General features: G+C 35.6%; 3 protein-coding genes and 2 long non-coding RNA genes across 6 annotated transcripts; all 5 read right to left on the bottom strand.

Annotated features, from left to right (window-relative positions):
- Positions 1 to 1,873: 1,873 nt before the first annotated feature.
- LOC147525132 (uncharacterized) lies at positions 1,874 to 2,863 on the bottom strand. The gene is made up of 5 exons (XM_086578272.1): positions 2,819 to 2,863; positions 2,509 to 2,720; positions 2,263 to 2,424; positions 2,063 to 2,167; positions 1,874 to 1,976 (listed from the first exon to the last, which is right to left on the bottom strand). The coding sequence occupies exons 1-5, from the start codon at positions 2,819 to 2,821 to the stop codon at positions 1,874 to 1,876; spliced, it is 585 nt and encodes a 194-aa protein (XP_086434398.1). The 5' UTR covers positions 2,822 to 2,863.
- Positions 2,864 to 4,500: 1,637 nt separating this feature from the next.
- On the bottom strand, positions 4,501 to 6,686 carry LOC147525133 (uncharacterized). The gene is made up of 5 exons (XM_086578277.1): positions 6,381 to 6,686; positions 6,084 to 6,293; positions 5,882 to 5,974; positions 5,663 to 5,782; positions 4,501 to 4,569 (listed from the first exon to the last, which is right to left on the bottom strand). The coding sequence occupies exons 1-5, from the start codon at positions 6,684 to 6,686 to the stop codon at positions 4,501 to 4,503; spliced, it is 798 nt and encodes a 265-aa protein (XP_086434403.1).
- A 1,249-nt stretch (positions 6,687 to 7,935) lies between these two features.
- LOC147525134 (uncharacterized) lies at positions 7,936 to 10,585 on the bottom strand. The gene is made up of 4 exons (XM_086578281.1): positions 9,865 to 10,585; positions 8,857 to 9,512; positions 8,641 to 8,766; positions 7,936 to 8,130 (listed from the first exon to the last, which is right to left on the bottom strand). Exons 1-4 carry the CDS (start codon positions 10,583 to 10,585, stop codon positions 7,936 to 7,938), a joined length of 1,698 nt encoding a protein of 565 aa, XP_086434407.1.
- Positions 10,586 to 15,216: 4,631 nt separating this feature from the next.
- On the bottom strand, positions 15,217 to 16,851 carry LOC147525135 (uncharacterized). 2 transcript variants are annotated; one of them, XR_015197786.1, is made up of 3 exons: positions 16,705 to 16,851; positions 15,523 to 15,624; positions 15,217 to 15,388 (listed from the first exon to the last, which is right to left on the bottom strand). It is a non-coding gene; the product is annotated as an uncharacterized LOC147525135 (long non-coding RNA). The 2 variants fall into 2 exon arrangements; XR_015197789.1 differs by having other exon boundaries at positions 15,217 to 15,427.
- A 1,707-nt stretch (positions 16,852 to 18,558) lies between these two features.
- On the bottom strand, positions 18,559 to 21,317 carry LOC147525136 (uncharacterized). The gene is made up of 3 exons (XR_015197796.1): positions 19,810 to 21,317; positions 19,185 to 19,275; positions 18,559 to 18,602 (listed from the first exon to the last, which is right to left on the bottom strand). It is a non-coding gene; the product is annotated as an uncharacterized LOC147525136 (long non-coding RNA).
- Between the last annotated feature and the right edge of the window lie 823 nt (positions 21,318 to 22,140).

The raw sequence follows: 22,140 nt of genomic DNA on the forward strand, positions 1-22,140 counted from the left end.
TTTCCAAGAGGTACCAATTTCATGAAAAATAACTTGAGAACACAACAACTGGTTTTAGTGATGAGAGAGGAAATGGAAAGGAGCCGACAATGGATAAAGATAGACAAACTAATGCATCCAAACCTCTGCAGCTAAACCTTTGTATCATATAATCCTTTAGCAAGGAAAAAAACTCGCGACTTTCGCTCATTAGAAAAATAAAGACAAATTTTTTTTTTTATCTATATGAACGTAACAAGGATCGAACACTTAACATTCTCAAACGTAAATGTAGCCAAAACTAGTAATGGGAAAGCAATAATACGTAAGATTTTCCGAAGCCATTTTGAATTCTTTGGTATATGGTTGTCCCACCACCATGAATACTTGCATCTTGAGTCGGTATTGAAGGAGTGCGGTGGCTCTGCCTCGTATTGAAGGAGCGGGCATCCATCCAATCTTCACTTATAGACATCAAATGGCCTTATTTTCGTTCGTTAACTACTTTAACGCAAGCAAGTTAGCCTACCTCATTTGGATGTTGGGACAAAGCAATAACCGCGGCTTATCCTTCTAATAAAAAACTAAGCCTAATAACCTAAGAACCCGATTCACCCACTACTGCTACTACTAGTATAGAAGAAGATCTATTAACACGCATACGACTACCTATATAACAAGTTGCCTCGACCTCTGTCTCACGACCCGCAAAATAGAACGTGAGCTTCATGCCCCGACTGACCTGGACTGAACTACTACTGCTTTTTGCCTAGCTAGCTACTAATAACTTGGCACCCATCCCGCCAATATAGTAGAAATAGTATAAGTAGGGATTCCACTCAGGGCACACTTGTTAGCTTCTGAGTTCCCATAAATCTTGTAAAGGAATTCGAACTCCCCCCGATTCTGGGACTAGGACCCCGGCTGTAGAACAACTACAGCTTATTACTCTTGCTCCCGAGCTTCAAAATCCTTACTTCAGAGGATTAAGGTAGCGTTAGCTGCTTACTTGTATTAGAGTAGGACAAGGCCTTTATCCTTCCTATTTCATATCATACTTGGGAACTACTATCTCTAAGTCCGAATAGCGGCCTTGGTTCAACTCCTAGCTCTAAAAGCGCTGCCAACTCCTTACTTAGATTTCGGGGGTTAAGGTAGTTTACTTGTCGGGTCGATAAGTTAGGTAAATAAGCCTAAGATTACTAGTTTGTCTAACGAGGTTCCCCCTAAGTCCCATATCTTAAAGACTATAACTCAAAAAGAATTTTGCCTTTACTTGGCTTCAAGTCCCATAAAGAAGGAAGAAATAGTTGGAAGCTAGAGAGAGTAGCTGCCTAGCTACAAACTCAGAAGCCTAGATTTGGCTATTAGTCCCTATTATTCTAAAGTACCATTTGAGCTCCTTTTCCCAACAACAAATAACCCTTTAGCTAATAAGCAAAGGAAAGAACATAAGAAATCAGACCTAAATTCGAAATGTATGGTGGAAAAATTTCAGACTAAAGCTTTATATACAACCCCCAAATACCTATCAAACATAAAAGATATATAAATGGTGCACATACCTATGCCGAGATAAATTTTGTCGATGTACTCGATAAACTCCAGACGAATTTCAATAAGGTCCGCGCTTGCATATGTCCTAGTGTTAGCCAACTCCATTAGCTACATAAGTCAACAAAGAAATTACAATCATCTCTGTTCTTTTTATATACTTGCAATTAGTATGAGAAATAACAACTATTAACCTTTGTTTTAAGTGATTGATTAGGGTTCTTCATGAAGTGTCTCATGAACCGCATGACGTAATATCCACATTCAAAATCTCCTGGTTGTTTAGGGCACCACACACCAACATCAAAAAATTGTTGATCAACATTCGATCGATAGTGGATTATAATTTACATTGTATATTCATGTAATGCTTATTTACCGACCCTATTTGCCATTTTGGTTCCACTCTCTTTCCTTCACCCAATGCTAGTGTTTTGATCCCACTAAAGAAGAATTTCAATATGTTAAAAGATGTAGGCATATGTACGTATCATACAAAAATTAAAAGTAAAAGTAAAAATCAACTCACGTGTTCACCATCACTTTTAGGTTTATATTCGGTTCACATCCAATTGAATCAAGATAATATACTTCTTTTGCACTTACGTCAATCATTACCAAGACCCAATGATTCCTAAAATCATATATAGAACAATAACATTACAAAATAATATAAAACAAAATTAATGAGATCCAACAGATCTTAATTAACATAGCCAACATGTTTACCCTGGGTTGTAAGGAAGGAAAATAACTTGGTCTCTTTGTCTTGCCTGTAATCTATTCAAGACAAAATGGCTCATCTCTTTCTTATCACCATAACGGCTGAAATCAGCGGGATAGCAAAATCCAAACCTTTGTTGAGAACTTTCATATTTCTCAAACAAATATCTAAAAGGGAAAGTAAACATTAGTACATCTACACATCGAAGAGGAGTAATCAAACAACCCATCAATCAAAAATATTTGACACACCTGATATAAGCAATAATGCAATTGGCATTCAACAAATTCTTAGGTTGACAAACATCCATGATCTCATCTTTGGCGATAAAAAATTGCAACTCACGCTCAAAAACCCTAGTGTCCATTTGACTTATGTGATTTCCTTTCATTACACTTCCCACCAAAACCCCAAACTCTTTCAGCGTACATTCATCGAACTCATCACATTCAACTTCATCAGTCTAACAAAAAAAAACAACTCATAATAAGAATAAATAGTTATAGGAAAAAAAAAGAATAAATAGTTATAGATATATGTAAAAAGTGTTAAATGTTTTACCATATTTTCAAGTAGCACAAAGTCACGAGGCCAAGCCACATGGTACCCAACCCGCTCCTCAACCCGGTGGTAATGTCATCATAAAAATGGGTCTTGGCAAAAGGGCGGTTGCAAAAATTGCACGTATAATTTGAACATGCACATAACCTTCCCCCAATCTAACATCATTTATCATTTTATCTGCTCCTGACCTCTCAATTAGACTAGCATCAGCAACAACATTGCCTTTTGACTCCAAAATTAACTTACACATTGGAAACTACGACAAACATAGCGATAATAGTAAGTTTGGAGATAATAGAGTACTATGGTCACTAATTATGGACATTACACAGAGTTTACCTTCGCATTTCCTGATTTAGACTTAGAGATTAGCATGTCCTTTTTGGCTTCAAGAACCTTGTTATTGTCCTTCGAGCGAATAGCCTAACAAGCATAATAATATGGTGAGTGTATAACCTTTAGTAAACATGTTAATATCAAGTACCTGCTCATTTCCCGACTTAGGTTTTGATATTGCATTATCACAAAGTAGCACAAATTTCGAGGCTAAGCCACAATGTAACCAACCGCTTCCTCCAACAGTGGTAACATCACCATCAAGAAACTGGTCTTGGCAAAATAGCGATTCATGAAATTGCACGATAATATGAACACGCATATATCCTTCCCCAATGTAACGTTATGGATCTTCTCGCCTAGTCCCGACCCCTCAATGAGACTAGCATCAAGAACAACATTATCTTTTGACTCCAAAGCCAGCTTACACTTTTGATATCAATGACAAATATAACAATAATGATAAGTTCAAATATCCTAGAATACCATGATAACTCACTATAGAAATTACACAACATTTACCGCCACATTTCCTGATTTAGGTTTTGGGATTGCCACATCACATTTTGAGCCCATAGCCTAATAAACACACAATGAAAATCATACACTAATATTGATAGTACAACTAGTTATTGTAGTTTACACTAAAATAACAAGTACCTGCTCATTTCCTAGAGTAGGTTTCACGACCGCCACTTTGCATTTGGTTTTAGCAACACTCTTGTTTTTCAAGCCCATAGCCTAACAAAAATAAAAGTAAAATTGAACAATTATATACATAAAACAACATTTACGGTTTAAACATTAAGTAACATATACCTGCTCCTTTCCATATTTAGGGTTTTGAGATTGCCTCTCCGCTTTTTGATTTAGTTAATCGCTCTTTGTCTACGATTGGATAGTTTGAGTTATTAAATATAATTACCTATTTGCATTATATAATCACAAGTGTAAAATTTACCTGTTTGCACTTCTTTCTCACATTTGCTTCAAGTTCAATGTTAAGACATTCATAATTTGTCTTGTTGTTAGCACCATTAGATAGTTGGTCACCCAATGGGCTTGACATTCGCTTTCTTCCCTCATTTTAGAACTGTTGGAAACAACTTTTCTAGTTCGCACACATTGGTGGTAATTCCTTGTATAATACCTAATGCCTCTAACTGCTCTCACTCTTTCCTTTAACGCCTTTGTTCTCATCTTCTTTCTTACGGATCCCGGATTCCATCTCTCGCTCTATGTGCCTTTGACCCTTTCTTAGGGATATTGATATTAAGTTGTTGGAGTGACATACTTACCTCCCGCTCTTACCCCTTCCACAATGTTCTCGAGTCCCTAGTGCCTTAAAGAAGAACATCGCCGCTTCCTCGGGTTACTAATTTCCCATTAGCCTCTTCTTTTTTTAGTTGGTCCTACACGCCAATTGAACTTTGACTTAATTAAAGTGACAATCGAACATAAAAGAAACTTAAGGGATCTTATACTCTATATCACCCAATATATATCATCGTTAGATAAGCCATTGATGATCAGTACTTGTGCAACCTCTCGAGAAGGCCTTTATGAGGGCCCTGGATTGGCTATCAAACAACATTGCAAACAAGGCTTGAGGTAAGTGGTAGAACTTGTTAGGATTTGTCTGTGGTTTGTGGTGGCGACAACTTTAGAATTTGCACATTTTTTTTATGTATGACTTTTTTTGGTGATCATATATTGTAATAGGCCGGGGATTACTTGATTGGATATACTTGTGAGGTTTCTTGTTTGTTGTTTTGAACATGCCCGCGACCTTTTAACTTTTAGAAGGAGACTAAGTCAATATCTTTACTATTGATCGCTTTTATCTTTGAAATAACCTTAAAGGTCGGGGACCTTTGGAGTATTGTACTTGAACTCCTAAATAGTCGTGCATCTTTGGGAAAAGAAAGAGTATTAATGCTATGTGTTTGATAGGACGACCATTTGACGAAGTTCCCAAAAAAAAAGCAAGAAAGAAAACAGCAAACATTTGACCATTTGACCATGGAAAACAAGCAAGATCGTAAAACAAGGACACAGGAAATCAAGACAAGAAAATCAAGGACACAGAAAAATCAAGATCAAAAACTGGATGGGAGTCTCCCAAAGAAGAAACATAGATGTCGAGCTCGAAAAATCAAGGGGAAGGGAGCTCGCGGACTGTTGATCAATCTACTTCTTTCATGAGGGGGGAGAGAATGGCAAAGAATCTAAGGAGAGTGCAGCAGCAAGAGAAGAGCAAACGGAGAAGCAGAATGACAACATATGTCAACCCACCTCAGTACAAGCCATAGGCAATAAAACTAAGGAGATGATGCAAACAGAGAGTACATAAGGTAGGGACTCAGGTGAGACAAAAGAGCTGGAAACGGTGTTAGAAATACCAGCACACAACCTACTACATGTTTGCTATATCTAATAGTATTACTACACATTACACATAAGTACATATACTCAAATATCTATAAAAGGATATAAACAACTTACAATTTTTTCTGCCACTTCCCTCGTATCATCATCATAATATCCACCATTCTTGTCTTGACGAGCTAAAAGCCACAAATTAGCTCTATCATCCTCATCAAAAGATTCTCCCAACTCTTCTTTCTATTAGAAAACATATAAATAGAAAGTCCAATTATTTGTAGAGTATATGTTACGTTCAATATATAAATTGATATTTAAAAGATTTGTGCAAGTACTTACCAATTTATCTTCTAGGCCAGCATATCCAAGCCTGCTGATTCGATGGTTATACTTACTCATTTTCCTTCGTGCTGATTGTAATTTGCTTCTCTCCTTTCAAAAATGGTTTACATGCATTCTTAGTATATATATCTCACAAGTACGCATGAATAAACATAACCAATTTACTGAAAATTCTATTCTAATAAAATTTATGATATACCTGGAACTCTCCCGTTAATCTCGATTTCACAAATGCATGCCAGTCGGGTTTCCTTATCTTATATTTTTTAGGTGGATTTGTAAACGCATCTTGATCATCTTTAAAAGGGAAGATAAACTTCTTCGTAAGCATATTCTTGAAGGTCCTCCAACGAACTCCAATTGATTTCAAAACTGCCTTCCTATACTTAACATCTATATTGAATCTAATCTGAGTAATGAACAAACCAAAAAAATTCAAGATACAAGCATGATAAGAAACAAACCAAAAATAAGGAACTATACAAGATATATTTACCAGAATGCCGACCCACAAAAGATTTAGAAGTTCCTCAGGTGCTTTTTTCCATGTTTGAAAAGTACTTAAAGGAATTAGGGCCCTCGCAAGAGCACCTTCCCAACCAGAAAGCTTGTTGCGCACCTTTTGACCTATAGGCTTACCTTTTCCATTAAATTCAACAATAATTATTATGCCATCCCACTTACAAGACAAGGCATGCATTATGGTCACACCTCTCTCACTTAGTACTTCAGTGTCACTTAGTATTTCAGTGTCACTTAGTTCTTCTTCGTCTTCGGAATGGACAACCTCTTCTGGATCCATCGCTGAACTATGAATAGCATATAGTAGTAATTAGTACGTAAGATAAACCATATTATCCACATTCAAACCATATTATCTACATTCAAACCATATTATATAGAGTAGTAAACTGAATGCAGTAGTAAATAGATGATTAAAATGAATAAATACAAGATGGACTAACCACTTAAAAAAAAAATCCCAATCACTTGAAATTATTAAAAACACTTAATAAAAGTCTTACAACCAAAAAAATTACAATAAAGAGAGGAAAAACAAACACTAGGTTTTAGAAGAATCATTCTCGACCCATATTCCCTCACAGTCTTTACGTGAGAAAATTGGTTGAGATTTATCATTCACATCAAATGAATCAACACTTGGCACGACTTCAGGCTGAACCCTATCTCCAATATCCCCATCAAACATGTCATTACCAATATCACTAACATTATAACATCTTTTAGGAGCTGTTAGAGCAATCGACCATTTAGGATCAAGTTGATCGGGAACATAAAAGACTTGCTTGGCTTGAGAGGCTAAGATAAAGGGATCATATTTATGCCCAACTCTACCAAGATCCACTAGTGTGAAACCCAGATCATCGGTCTTTATGCCATTCCCGCTGTTAACCCAATCACACTTGAACACTGGAATGTGAAACTGAAAATAATCAAGAAGCCATATTTCAATGACAACACCATAGAAGGACATGTTGGAAAAGTCTGGATTTTTGTCCTTTGCACTTGCAACTTGCATTGCTCCTGCCACCAAGCTTACACCACTATTTTGATTCACTCGTGAAGCATCATGACCTTTTGTGGAAAACCGATAACCATTGATGACATAACTCTCATATTTCAATGCATGCATTCGAGGTCCCTGAGCTATCCAAGTTAACACACTTGAGATTTTGTTATTCGGGATGCTTCACTCTTCTAAAACCTATATTATGTTTAAAGCTAGTAACCAAGGCGTACACAAAATTATTACTTAACAATAGTTTATCTTACCCTTCCTTTCAGCCAATCACTAAAAGTACAGATGTGTTCTTCTTGTAACCAAGTTGGTTTCTTTGAGGAACGGGGGTGTTTTTTCTTTAGGTACTCCATGTGCTCCATATTAAGTTTTAGAATGAATTAGTTATAGAATTTCTAAGCTAATGGAATAATCAACACGGAAACACTTAAAGAAATTTACCCAATATAAGGTTCAACAACTTTTGTGTTTCGCAAGACATAAAGATGTGCTTGCTCTAAGGCGCATACCATCAACTGCAGGTGGCAACACCCCCACCTGGAGTGATTCCTTCCAGAAGCATATCATCAGGTGTGATTTTAGAGTTGGCAAGAACTCCAATTGGGTCCAAATCAGATAAGAATTCACTACAAAACTCAATTGCTTCCTCTGCAATATAATTTTCAGCCATGCAACCTTCTGGACGATTGCGATTTCGTACATAACCCTTCAACACACTCATATACCTAAGACATTATAAGACAAAAGGATAGGATGATTCTCCATTTTTCATACATTATAAAGACAAAAAAGTGGGATAAAGTTTTTTTACCTCTCAAATGGGTACATCCATCGAAAGAAAATCTGGATCATTAAAGTTTAACCTCTCTAACGATGGATGGACAATGGAGATGAACCATGATGTCGAAGAACGACGGTGGAAAGTATTTCTCCAACAAACATAGTGTGACGACGACATCCCTTTGAATTTTACTCAACTGCATCACATCTATTACTTTCGCACAAAGTGCATTAAAGAAGAAGCACAGTCTAATAATTGTATACCTCACATGTTTCGGCAAGACAGACCATATTGCCACTGGAAGCAATTGCTGCATCAAAACATGGCAGTCGTGTGACTTTAGCCCTTGTAACTTCAAGTCTTCCATTGAAACACGTTCTTGAAATTAGAAGAGTATCCTTCTGGGACTTTCATCTCATGTAATGTTTGGCAAACCCTATGTTTTTCAGCTCTAGACAATGTGTAACAAGCTGGGGGTAAGAATGTCCTAGTTTTACCAATCTTTGGTGCTAGTTCATCCTTTCCCATGTCCTGAAGGTCAAGACGACCATTAACAGTGTCCTATGTTTTCGAGGGAATGTTAAGCAATGTACTAATAATGCTATCACACACATTCTTCTTAATGTGCATGACATCCAAAATGTGTCTGACAAGCAAAAACTCCCAGTAGTCCAATTCAAAAAGCACTGACTTCTTCTTCCAACATTTCTTAACAACTTCGTCGACTCCATCATCAACCTGTTTTGACCTTGGTGTGGTTGACCTCTTTGCTTGTCCTCCTACACCTCGTCGCTTCCTTTTACCCACTCGCTTTACTGATTTTCCTCCTGTGACCTTTTTTCCCCCTTTTGGCGTCACTGATTTGCTTAAACCTGTGTTCTTCACTTTTTTCCCCCAAGAGACTTTGATCATGCTAACCTTTGCTTTTACTTTATCACCATCCAACACTTCTGGCTGTAACTCAAACTCTTGCTTGCCATAAAACGCCTTCCTTTGTTTTCTAAATGGGTGGTTCTTTGGGAAGAATCTTCTGGTGGCCATGTATACATTTTTACAAGAATGCTTTAATCTAAACGAACGTGTTTTTTCACCACATACAGGACAAGCATAATACCCTTTAACATAACAACCATATAGATTATCAAACGCAGGGAAATCATTTATTGTCCATAATAACACAGATCTCAATGTGAAGGTTTCTTGTCGATAAGCATCATAAACATCAACCCCAGTATTCCATAGAACTTTTAAGTCATCAATCAAAGGCTGCAAGTATACATCTATATCGTTTCCTGGTTGTCGTGGACCTGATATTAACATAGTTAACATCATAAACTTTCTTTTCACGCACAACCAAGGTGGAAGGTTGTAAGTGATCAACATAACAGGCCAACAACTGTATTTACTACTCAAAGAACCATGTGGGTTGAATCCATCTATAGAAAGGGCTAGACGAAGATTCCTTGAATCTGGCGCAAACTCTGGCCACATAGCATCTATGGACTTCCATGCTCGGGAATCTGGCGGGTGACTAAGTTTGTCATCAACTTCTCTTTCATTGGCATGCCATGTCAAATCCTCGGCCGGTTTTTACAGACCGGAACATCTTTATGAACCTCAGGATGGGTGGAAAATACCACATAACTTTTGCGGGCACACCTTTGCTTGTCTCAGTCATATTCTTATTCTCCTTAAACCTTGACACTCCACAAGTAGGACACATAGTGCGATCATTATTAGCATCACCTCTATATAGTATGCAATCGTTAGGACATGCATGTATCTTTTCATACTTCATTCCATAAACAGACAACATCTTCTTCGCCTTCCCCATTAAAGAGGGTAGTAAATTACCTTCAAGAAGCCCGTCTCCAAACAATCTCAACAACTCAGAAAAAGACTTGTCAGACCACCCACCCTTCGCTTTTAGATTGTACAATTTCACCACCATTGATAACTTGGTATACTTGGAACACCCTTCATATAATGGTTCCTCAGCATCTTTAAGCAGTTTTCCAAACTCTCCAGGATCCCCTGGATATTGTTCAAGTCCAGCTTGTAGCAATTTTTTTGTGCTCGCTACATTGTCTGGAGTTTCCATCCCGTGAATGAAGGCATCCTGTCTATCAAAACAAGGAGCTGAACTAAGAATTTGCTCCCCATGAAATACCCATCTCGTGTATTGCTTATCAATACCATGATGGAAAAGGCGATTTCTAACCACCTTTTGACTTAACTCGCACAGATTGACACAGTGCTCACATGGACATCTCATACAAGTCTCCTCATTCTCTGTGGGGTTTGCAAATAAAAGAAAATTTGCAACCCCTTGAATATATTCATCTAACAACCTATCCTTGGACATCCACGATTTGTCCATTTAGTATCTAATAAGTATGTGACAAGAAATTCCTGAAGACATCCAAACAAAGCACTCAATTTTGCTAAACATATAAATAAATAAAAAATGCAAAAGTATATAAAGGAAATAACTTAGATGAATTATGACCTTTAAATTAAATGTTTTAGGATAGTTTCACCTACAGTTTTAATTGACCATATTAGCTTAAATATGAAACCAACACTAAGAACTAAAAGGTTAATAAAATCAACCTCAAGTAAGATATACAATAGCAGCTCAACAATTAATCTTTCCACGTGTGTGGTCTAGTATACAATACAAGTTATCAATTAGTCAAAATTCAGAAACCTTACTTTTAGAGTCAAGGGAGAATGGTATAGAGGACATATATTTCAATTAATTCAATTTTTTATGATAAAGTTAGAGTCACACAAAAGCTAACAACAAGAAGGATTTCTCTATCAAGGTGAAAAAGTTCCTCACTACCTAAACTAAAGCTTAATAATATCAGTACCTTATCACTTCATTAACTGTTACTCATGTGGAGAAAAGGATATGTAGAGAAAGAGAGAGTACACCATATTTAGGAATTCCAAGCAAAATGAACGAACGTGGTGATCGACAAGAGAAAGCAGTTCCTTTTCAGAAATCCCAATTACACTAGACATACATACATTTTTTTAAAAAATACATACGAGGAATCTCAATAACATGACCATACTATAAGAAAATATTTATACGTAGTAAATGACAATACACGTAAGTAATAACTAGAAGGCAAAATACAAAGTCTAAGCATACTCAATTAATATTCAACTCTGTTAAGGCAAATAACTGATCGTTAGCATGTAAGAGGTTTATCTTACTTAAGTTAATTCACTTTTATTTCATTTGGCTACATGCCTACATTTGGCTGAAAGTATGATGACATGCTATTGAAGAAAAACCAAATTTTATACCGTGTTTGGAAAAAAAAGGGTGGAATAGTTGGGCAAACCGTTCGTACTCTTTAAGTTACTCTTGTTATCCATTTTTTTTTAATCTGAAATTTAGTGCATCATCTCCCCGATTCTCGCTTTATTCCTTTGTCTGCATAATCTCTCTTTTGCAGAGTAACTACAGTCTACACCTACCGAGATTCGAGGACATAAACCCATGACAATCTTTGAAGCAACTGCGACCAAGAATTGCTTCTTTATATATACTAGAAATTGGCTGGGATACCTAAAGTTATAGAGTTAGGCAATCTACAGTGCGAGTGATTTGCATTCTCTCAAATGGTCTCGAGATGCCAAGGTATACAACAACTAGTCCATGTGAAGAATAGACTAACTATATATAATGGCACAGGGGAGAAGACATGCTTCCCTTCATAATGCGCATTAAAGTAAGAAAAAGGCGCTTTAGTGGCAATAATAATTGAACCCGACATTACATACATTTTAAAGAGACTCTATCTTTCCATGATCCAGCCCCACCTTCTTTACAACCTTCTATGATTTATAGTTCCACCGAAAAGCTAAAGCTGGCACTCACATGGGATCCCTTTTTACATCTTAATGGATTGGTTTTTCTGTGCTATCATCTATTAGTCTATAGTCTATTACATTGCTTTTTTAGAGATCATAGTTTTGCATTTTGACGAGACAGATTAATAAACTCACAAGACCAATGTACATGGAAAAAATTGCACCATGAAGAGTTGGGATCAAGTTAACAAATTCATGCATATCCTATCTGTTTGCTAAATAAAATGAATCACTACATTTTTTTTTTCAATGAAGTTCATTCTGCAAGTTTAATTGTGGAGTCAAATACAAATGCATTGGGTGCAACTGTGTTTCTCTTGAAGTTAGTGTTCTCCGTTAGTGTTTTCAGTTTCTAGAAGGCAAAATACGAAATAAATATGAACATAGATTAATACACATTGAAAGAGCTATATCACAGTATGAAAGTATCAACTTAACCAGTTTAAACACAACAATAACATGGGTGCAAATTTGAAACAAGAAAAAAGAAACTTACTTTTAGATTTCAGAAACCTTCTGTTGTAGTAGTAATCAGACTGATCCCTTCTTAAGCAAGTTTAAGCTTCTCAAGCAAGTTTAAGCGCAGCGAGGAAGTGAGTGTGCGAGAAACCAATGAGACAAAGAAAAAGAAAAAGGCGTAACTGGTAGGGTTTGCAATGGAAGGGGAAGAAATATAAATAGGCGAACCCTAACATCAATCCCTTAATATCCGGCGAGAGGGAAAAATAATTGGGGTGAGCGGGAGAATTTTTATCGCGAGGGGAACTTGGATTTCTCAATGTTGCTGTTTCCATAAAAAAAATTCGATAAAGCTGTTTCCATAAGTGAGGAGTCTATTGACGGTTATTGATTTTGGCATTCCTTGTTTCGGTTAACTTGTTGACGGTTTAATAAATGGTCTAACCCAGCCCAACCCAGCGAGTCCCCAAAAAATTGTGAGAATGTTGACGGTTTATTCTATTGCTAATTTGACTGTTTTAGGAAACACCATCATATTTTTTTGACACTTGTGTCATATACGACATAATGTTCCAACAGCCGTCATAAAATTATTAAAAATTTTTGACGTTTGTGTCATACACGACATAATGTTGCAACAGCCGTCATAAAATTATTATATTTTTTTGACGCTTGTGACATACAGGACATAATGTTGCAACAGCCGTCATAAAATTATTATATTTTTTTGACGCTTGTGTCATACACGACATAATGTTGCAACAGCCGTCATAAATTTAATATATTTTCTTGATGCTTGTCTCATACAGGACATAATGTTGCAACAGCCGTCATAAAATTATTATATTTTTTTTATGCTTGTGTCATACACGACATAATGTTGCAACAGCCGTCATAAATATAATATATTTTCTTGATGCTTGTCTCATACACGACATAATATTGTAATAGCCGTCATAAATTTATTATAATTATGTGACGCTTGTGTCATACATGACATAATATTGTAATAGCCGTCATAAAAATATTACTAAAACACCTATCTTGACGGTTTTTAACAAAGCCGTCAAGATAGATAAAAAACAAGCATCATAATATGTCATTTTTTTAGTAGTGTGTGGTGTTGAAACAAATCAATACCTATGTTATTCTAGATGATATAGTAAAAGTATGTCATTCCAAATGGCACATTACATATGATCAAATTTGACATTTAGAATTACATACATATAATATACATTACAATACACTGTTATACATTATGTTTATTATAATGTAATTTAGAGTCATTAGACACCAAACTAAATGTTAATGTGTTGTTGAAACAAATCGTACTTATGTCATTCAAAATGTCATAATAAAGGTATATTGCATACCAAATGGCATCTGGTTGGAAAAAGTCATGTTACTTCAATAAGCATAAAATGATTATGACATTCAAAATTATGTACTACATTATTTATATTTTTGTGTCATATATACAAACAATTTAGATTGTTGTTGTCTTAAAATAAACCATACTATGTCATTCCAACTGGCATAGCAAAAATATATGTCATTCCAAATGGCATATGGGTCAAACTTGGCGTTGGAAAAAAATTCATGCATGTATGCAACAAGATTACATTTCTAAAGACGCCCGAGTAGATTTTCTCATCTTCTCCTACGACTATGCGACCTTATCTTCTAAGACTACCAAGTATACCAGTTTTGCACTTTACTAGTAGTTGTCTTGAAATGGAGAATTATATGAAAGTACTGCAAAGACCTTGGTGGAATTGAACGACCGTATCATACTCCCTTGAAATATATACTAGATTATGTACGTTTCATCTTAAACATTGATCAAGGACAACCATCACTTTAGCCAAACAAGTAAACCTTGAACTACCTCTAAAAACTTGATATATATCCCACCAACGCCTTATCAATACTAGTTTGTTTATGCAAGTCTGCAACACCAATCTCCATCATATCGCATAGCATAACACCAATCTGCAAGTCACACATCATCACACAGTCTGCAATGCAAAGTCTGGAAGTCTGAATCTAAACACACCCATTAAAAAAAAACAACTAAAACAAACACTACAAGAAAACAGGTTTTACTCCATGGTCCAAAACCTTTTCCCACGGTTTTGGACTGTCGCAGGACCGTGGGCCTTTTGTGCGTCGGAAATGGTCTACCCATAACCATGACTGTGGGTAAAACCTACCAATAGCGACGGTCTTTGCATGTGGCAAAAGGTCAGTTTTTCCTACGATTTTGGTTCTTGGGATCTGTTTTTTTTAGACGGCTTTAGACCGTAGCAGTCATTTTAAAATAATAATAATAATAATAATAATTGATATTTCAATTCTTAGATCTTTTCACATGCAATCCACGAATCACCTAGCAAAGGTCTTACACCTACAAATAACCACCAATCACCATAACCATCCTACACCTCATTAATTATCCCGAAAGATATATAAAAGAAAACTCACAAAACCAAAGATTGAATTAACCAAGATCTCGAAAACAAACATGCTAGGTATATAAAAATTAATCATCCATGCATGCAAGTTAATGCTAAGCATGCTAGGTCAGTCCAATTGACTATACCCTTACCTTCAGTGCATGTCCTTATAGTATTATACTTTAGTAATCGAAAATCCAAATTATAATCAATACCAATATATTATAAAGAACCTCGAAACCAACTTATTCCATCTTGTTCTGTATTCTACATTGTAATATATTGCAATGAAAAAATTACAAAAGAAAAAAAAAATGAAAATCTCAATAACTTCACCGGCCAAGAACATTCTCCTCTATGTTGGCATTCTCGTCCTAAGAACATTCAGCCATGAATAATCAAAGTTTGATCACCTTATGAAAGAAATAATTGTAATTAAAAAAAAAAAGAAAAAGTAAAAGTACGATAGGTACAGGTTAGAAATCGTATAACTAAACACTTATGATACCTTGTTAAATCTATCGAGATCACCATTGTTGAAGTATAGTTAGTTGGTTGTGACGTATAATCTGTCGAGATCACCATTGTTGCATACTCGTGAAGAAACATCCTGTTAAGTGAAAACTAACTGAATAAGAGATTAAAAAAAAATCAAAAACATTATACGAAAACAAGAAGCTTTCATTCCTTTAATCAATCTTAAATCTAGATGAGGTTGCATTTACGACTGAAATAACTAGAATTAGAGTTACTCTTTACAAATTTAATACACTTTAGGAAAGAAATTATACACAAGAATCCAAGCACTTAAAAGTCATCTGCAATAAATTCATGGCCATCAAAACCTAGTGTCCACTACAAAAAAGAAATAATTAGTAAACACACGTGACAACTCGCAGGCAAAAAAGCAGGTGCTTTCGGTTCATAGCAACCATAAATCTTATATTTAGTGCTAGGGTGTTTTAAAGTTTTAAAACAATCTTAGTTGTGTTTTTTTAGGAAAGTCGAACCAATAACCTACAAAAGATATGCGTAACAAGATTAAAACTAATATACCATAGGAATCACCCGGTATACCAATTCAACTTACATTTCTCTATTACCTTAAACTCAACATTTTCAGAACCAACATACCAAGTCTCGATGTATTCCGACCAACAACAAAGGACGGCCAATTGATAGAACTAAATTACCAGCTCTAAGCATTTCAAGTAGTTCTAAAAGATGCTCACTGAAATCACATAGACAACGGTGAAAATGGTTCCACAAATAGAGTCATAACGAGAAAGTTATGACAATAAATGGTGTATAGCTCTTTTACCCTAAAAATCACCAAATCCGAACCTCTTACTAAAATTTTGCAATTTTAGATCTTAAAACTTGTTGCAGTTCAAGTTTTATGGCTGAATACATATTTACAATTAATAACTAAACTACTACAAGCAATGAAAATGGATTTACACAATCTAAACAAGTTTTGTGAGCCATACTTCAATATGCGTCGAAAAACCATACTAGTTAGAACTTAGAACATGGATTAAACATGTTTATGAAATTCAGCACCATACATACACTAGAACTCAATAAAATGAGGTGAAGTCTAACACAAGAAACACATGAATCAAGTCTTAAGGTAAATCCTTAGCATGCTCTTAATATGATGGAAATAAACAAGAAGTAGAGCACCTACCTCAACCTTGAGCAACCAACGAGCTATTCAAGAAAACCCACTCCAAAACCAACAAGATGATGAGCAAATTTAAGAATTACAGCAGCAAGAATTTGAGAGAGAACTCCACATCAATATCCATAGATCGAAATTAGGGAATGGCAAGGAGATTTGCTTGAGAGAACTCCACATCAATATCCATAGATCGAAATTAGGGAATGGCAAGGAGATTTGGCAAGCAAACAAGAGGAGTGCACACCCAAACTTACATGCAAGGCTTCCAAGCTTGAAAACCCCAACATGTCAAGAAGTTTAACAAACAAGATAAAAGGAAATAAATCAGCACTCTAATTACAACTGTAAACAACGAGGTAAAATGAAATATAGATATATGTTATTGTCAATCCACTATACATTTCGTTTGTGATCTACTTCTTGAAGCTTTAACTCTTGTAACAGATGCCTGACCGAGTTGAGAGAGTCGGGCTAAAATGAGAACATAGAAAAAACAGGCCATAGGCGAAGAGGTTCCGCTAAAGATGTTGAAGCATTAGCCGATAACACAATAGTTACAGGAGGTCAGTTCTTAAACAAAAATGAGCATGATATCCAATCTTTATCATGACTTCCATTTTTCCTTTCTCTTCATTCAATTAATTATCAACTTGGATAATTATCTGCTAAATAGGTGAGAGACTCAGATTTTAGATCCACTGGCAGCATGGAAATAATAAGCCATGAGGACGACTCCAATGCATTAATAAAGCACACCACTCGACAAAATAAGATCGATGTTCAGAGGAAAGCACACCACTCCAATGCATTAATAAATGCAAAGGAGGCCATGGATCAAAGCATTAAATGTAACGACAGTAGGTATTATACCTCTTTGAAGCATCAATTCTGAAACTTGAAGTGCTTCGTTGGTCTTACCCTCTTTGCAAAGAGCATAAACCAGAATGTTGAAGGTTACTACATTCGGTGAGATGCTCCTTTTGGACATATCTTCAATTGTAATACATAAAGTTTTCAAAGGAACATCAATGTAGTGAACTGAAACCTACTTGTAAGAAACTAGCCCAGTCGACATGACATTCTTTCCAGCTACTTTAACAGCAACAAAAACCTTTCCTGGTCACTCGGATAACAAGCAACCTTTATAAGAACAATGCTTAAAAAATCACCATCAAACTATGGGAGTTAAAAGAGGTGTTTCGACGATGTGAGATCAATCGGGCGATCGGGCACCTCAAAGACAATCTAATAAAAAGTCCATCAAATGACATAAAATTGCACCCAAAGATTAAAGGAATCAAAACAAACAAAGAAAATGGAATACAAAGGTTGGTCCGAGCCACTTCATTTCATTCGATTGGAACCGATTTCCCCGAAAAATTTGGACTAAATTTGTGAATGCAGATGGATCAAACAATCCACCCGAAATCCCCTTAAGAAGAGAACTGAAAGTAAAAGCATCGAGTTGAAATCCACATTTTAAAATATTCCCCAAAACAGCAAACCCGAAATCCACCCGACCCATATAAGAGTAGCAATTTATCAAGGTGTTAAGCGTCAGAATGTCAGGTTGGACTCCAGCAGAAGCCAACGCATTGTACATGGACAAAACAGTAGAAAATCACCAGAAATTTCGAATTGAAAATGAGAAATTTAAATAATAGACTTTAGATACGTAATAAAAAGAAACACACTTTGAATTTCGAAGTATAAACGATAAATTTTTACCAAATTCTTACCTAACGAGAATGATGAAAATCGAAAAACGAAGCAACACGATCTTGTGAAGCACAAAACAAGAAGATTACAACCTGATGAAACACTAATCTCATAGCGTTTGGTTTCGAGAATTTAAGAAGACTTGCAAAAAGAATTTCAAATCAGCCCAAATATCCTCTTCAAATCTGCACGCCAACAACACAATTAGAGAAAAAGAACATATATAGAAGAAAAGAAAGCCATCAAAATCCTTACTTTTTAAAAAAAAAATTAAACAATTGTCTATGGGGGAAGGAGAAAAAGTAATTGGCGGTGGGGGCGAAGCTAAGTGGGGGAACTTAATTTCTGTGTGTTGGAATTATTTTGTTCTGTGTTAAAATATTTTGGAGCCCCTATTCTTACAGTCAAAATGCATGGAACATTCGTCCAGATCTAAAAAAAAGTACCAACGGTTTCTCTTTGTGGCTACACCAACGGTCCAAGTAAACATTTAAACCGTGGGTAAAAGTATTGAAGTTATGGAATAAGGAGAAACCTATTTGCTACGGTCAAAATTTGTGGGAGAATATGCAAAGGTTTATGACCGTGGGGAAAAATACTGGGTAACCATGGGAAAAAGTCCATTTTCTTGTAATGAAAGGAGTAAAAAAAAAGAGAGAATGTCACCTGCTAGCTTGAGTGGTTTCTTGCTAGATTATAGTTTCTAAATATAATATGGCTTATGTCATAACCCTTGGTAAGTGTAAAGATCAAACAAATAAAATGACCTGATTCTTTCTACAAGATATAGAGTAGTTTGGTATACAATGAAAAGATCACACTTTGCTGTGTAGGAGGAATCCCATAAGGACCTGCAACCTGCCAAATCAATTACAACATAAAAAAGTAACCAGTAGTTGGAGGCTGATTCCCAACACACTCCAAGTTTGTGGGTATAAACTCTCATTAGTAGTCAAGTCATATAGATTGGTCACTCAGTGCTCTCTTTCTGAATGGCTCCTTGAGATGTGTATGTGTGTGTATGTGGGTGGGTGGGTTCTAGAATAGTAATATAATTGTCACGCCCTAATTTTTTTTTTTCAGACAATTGAATATTTAGATAAAAGAGCTCGATCTGAATATTCAACAATCTAATAAACCAGGACGTGAGCGGGTTTGACTCACATGAGTCTAGGCTGGAACTTAAAATACCCACTAACTATAACCTAATAAACTAAAACAAAAAATAAATATCACATTCTAAAAAAAAATTTGACAAAATCTCCTATGTATTTTCAACATTTCATAAGCATAAATCCTGTCAAAACCTGAAAATCATAATAATATACATCTCATTGCTCAACCCAGCTACTTAATCGTCTCCACAAATGCTAGAACAGTAAAGTAACTGACCGTTAAGCAATTGCTGAGTAACCTTTACGCCTCGAGACAATTTAGTTCCTTCCCTCGGAATGCATTAGTTTCTCTTGCGCATCTAAAATCTACTAAAAACCTTGTATAATTTACATCAGGACTGTTAGTTCCTCTATACAGTGTGAGGCGTCCTTTTAGCAAAGTTAACTAACAAATAAAATAAATTTACGTTTTGCAAAATCATTATACGATCATCCACCCCTGTAAGAAGGTTAGTATACTTACCATTCTGCAAAACATATTTTAAACGAGTAAAACTAGCTAATATATATAATAATTCAAACTTAACTACATAGTCTAAAATCATTATAATATAACACACAAATATCCCTAGCCACGGCCACAATAGTCACCTATACAGACTGACACATATATCCATCTGTGTCTCCTTGCATAACCAATCCCCACTCTCAGTAAAAGGCAACCGTCTTAGTCGGGATATAGACTCAGGCAGTCAGGCACACAAAACGCTGAGAAGGTTGGATCTATGCATTTACGCGCTATATATCATATCTCTCGCCTATTCTTGAGGTCGAGGATTTAAACAACCATTCTTAGGCTAACGGGTAATACCTATCCACCTTGGTGATCAACCAAAGAATTTTTCTAACACCTTGAACTTAACAAGAAATTTTATCCGACATTCTCATTAATGCCAAACCCAATATATAAATACAATATCAAAATAAACCAGGAGTCATGGCGGACTAGGGACTACACATAAACATATAATATTTCTTATAAGTGAAATAAAAGTTTACAAAAGAAAAATATACAACTTATACCGTGCCCTTAAGCAAACTAATTGTAAATCCAAAACCCCAGGAGTCAATCAATCATTTTAAAATAAAACGGAAATGAAAAGTCACTACCAACACTAGTACAAAGCTCTTCAGGATATATACCATAATATCCACTTATTAATAAACAACACAAGCTTCATCCATTTCAATTTCTTATATCATCTTCAGAACCCCTAAGTTCCCATGGGTAACACACCACCACCAATAAATATTAAAGTTCTAAAAAATCCGAACGTGCTCACAATCACATATCAATATGATACCACATGATCACCATTTAGTTTAAATAGTTCAAGATAATACAACAATACTATTTAACCCCTTACATGCATCAAGACAAGTAGTTCCTCTTACTTTTCGAGACTCACAAGATAGTTTCTCGTTTAAGTAGAGGCATATAGGTTCTTGACCCGTAAGTAAAACACAAAATCATAAACGGATACAACATCCATCAAACACATATATTAATCGCAAAAACTAAAGATATAATATATATTATAGCGGCTGCACCGTCAACTAAGGCTACCTACGTATCCAATCTTTCAAGATTGGAATCAAACCTTACGTAGCTCTTACTTTATATAAACATTCATATTCGGAATCTCATCTATTCCCCAAGAAAAGTTTATGAAAATGCATTGTTCATTACTATGAATATTTCCCAAACTGGGTTCATACATATAAAAAGATACCACATTAGGATTTCTAGCCACTTTGTCGATGTTATAACTTTCCCTACATTCATCCAAATAATACACCACTTGATTATTTAGAAACTAGGATATGTAAACTTACTTTTTTATACATAACTCGAAGTCCCAATGTCATACCATCTAGAAGTAAAAATAGCTCAAACTTGGTAAAAAGCCTAATTTTCAGAAAACTAGAATTTTCACACGCTATCTTCCGAATGACACAACTCTTTCCACAGGTATCCAAAAGCAATGAGGCTTTTTGTGCTGAAAAGCTAACACAAAAAACTTATTTTCTTATATTTTACAAAAATTCTAAATCTAATTCTAAATATACGAAAACTGGGCTTGAACACAGTGCGCAGAAACTGATTTCTGGCACACGGTTTTCTGCCAACCAAATTTCAGACACCATAACTAATTCCACCAGCCTCGGAATGTGATCAGGCCAATTGGGTTGAAAAACATACTCACATATATTATTTTTTCATGTTCAAGACTAAATCCAAATTGAGCTTGAAATCAGTCCAGCATTAAGCTTTCTCAAAATTTCACCCAAGTTCACTTAATACATACAAATCGAATGCAATTGAATTCACATAACATTAATCAATGAACAACAACTCTCTAACCACTCAAAATTTCTAAATTTCTAAGAATAATCAACCATACACAAAAAAAAATGGGTTTGGGAAAGAAAAGACTACTCACCTAATAACAATTTCCCAAATCTTCCCGAGCTCCAAACTTGGATGAAATCGCCTTCATCTTCTCCCTCAATTAATTACTTTTAATTCACCTCTCTCCCCACTCTA

This window comes from Coptis chinensis, chromosome 1 (assembly GCF_015680905.1).
Source record: "Coptis chinensis isolate HL-2020 chromosome 1, ASM1568090v1, whole genome shotgun sequence".
Classification (NCBI taxonomy): Eukaryota; Viridiplantae; Streptophyta; class Magnoliopsida; order Ranunculales; family Ranunculaceae; genus Coptis; species Coptis chinensis.

Excerpts from the sequence above, each read along its gene's own strand:
- LOC147525133 (XM_086578277.1), bottom strand. The coding sequence starts at position 6,686 with ATGGATCCAGAAGAGGTTGTCCATTCCGAAGACGAAGAAGAACTAAGT. Across the intron at positions 6,294-6,380 it reads TTTTGTGGGTCGGCATTCTG|ATTAGATTCAATATAGATGT; the intron begins GTAAATATATCT and ends TTCATTACTCAG. Across the intron at positions 5,975-6,083 it reads GATTAACGGGAGAGTTCCAG|GAGAGAAGCAAATTACAATC; the intron begins GTATATCATAAA and ends CATTTTTGAAAG.
- LOC147525132 (XM_086578272.1), bottom strand. Across the intron at positions 2,168-2,262 it reads TTCCTTCCTTACAACCCAGG|GAATCATTGGGTCTTGGTAA; the intron begins GTAAACATGTTG and ends ATATGATTTTAG. Across the intron at positions 1,977-2,062 it reads CTAAAAGTGATGGTGAACAC|TGGGATCAAAACACTAGCAT; the intron begins GTGAGTTGATTT and ends ATTCTTCTTTAG.
- LOC147525134 (XM_086578281.1), bottom strand. The coding sequence starts at position 10,585 with ATGGACAAATCGTGGATGTCCAAGGATAGGTTGTTAGATGAATATATT. Across the intron at positions 9,513-9,864 it reads TATGACTGAGACAAGCAAAG|GTCCACGACAACCAGGAAAC; the intron begins GTGTGCCCGCAA and ends TGTTAATATCAG. Across the intron at positions 8,131-8,640 it reads CTAGAGCTGAAAAACATAGG|GGTTATGTACGAAATCGCAA; the intron begins GTTTGCCAAACA and ends AGTGTGTTGAAG.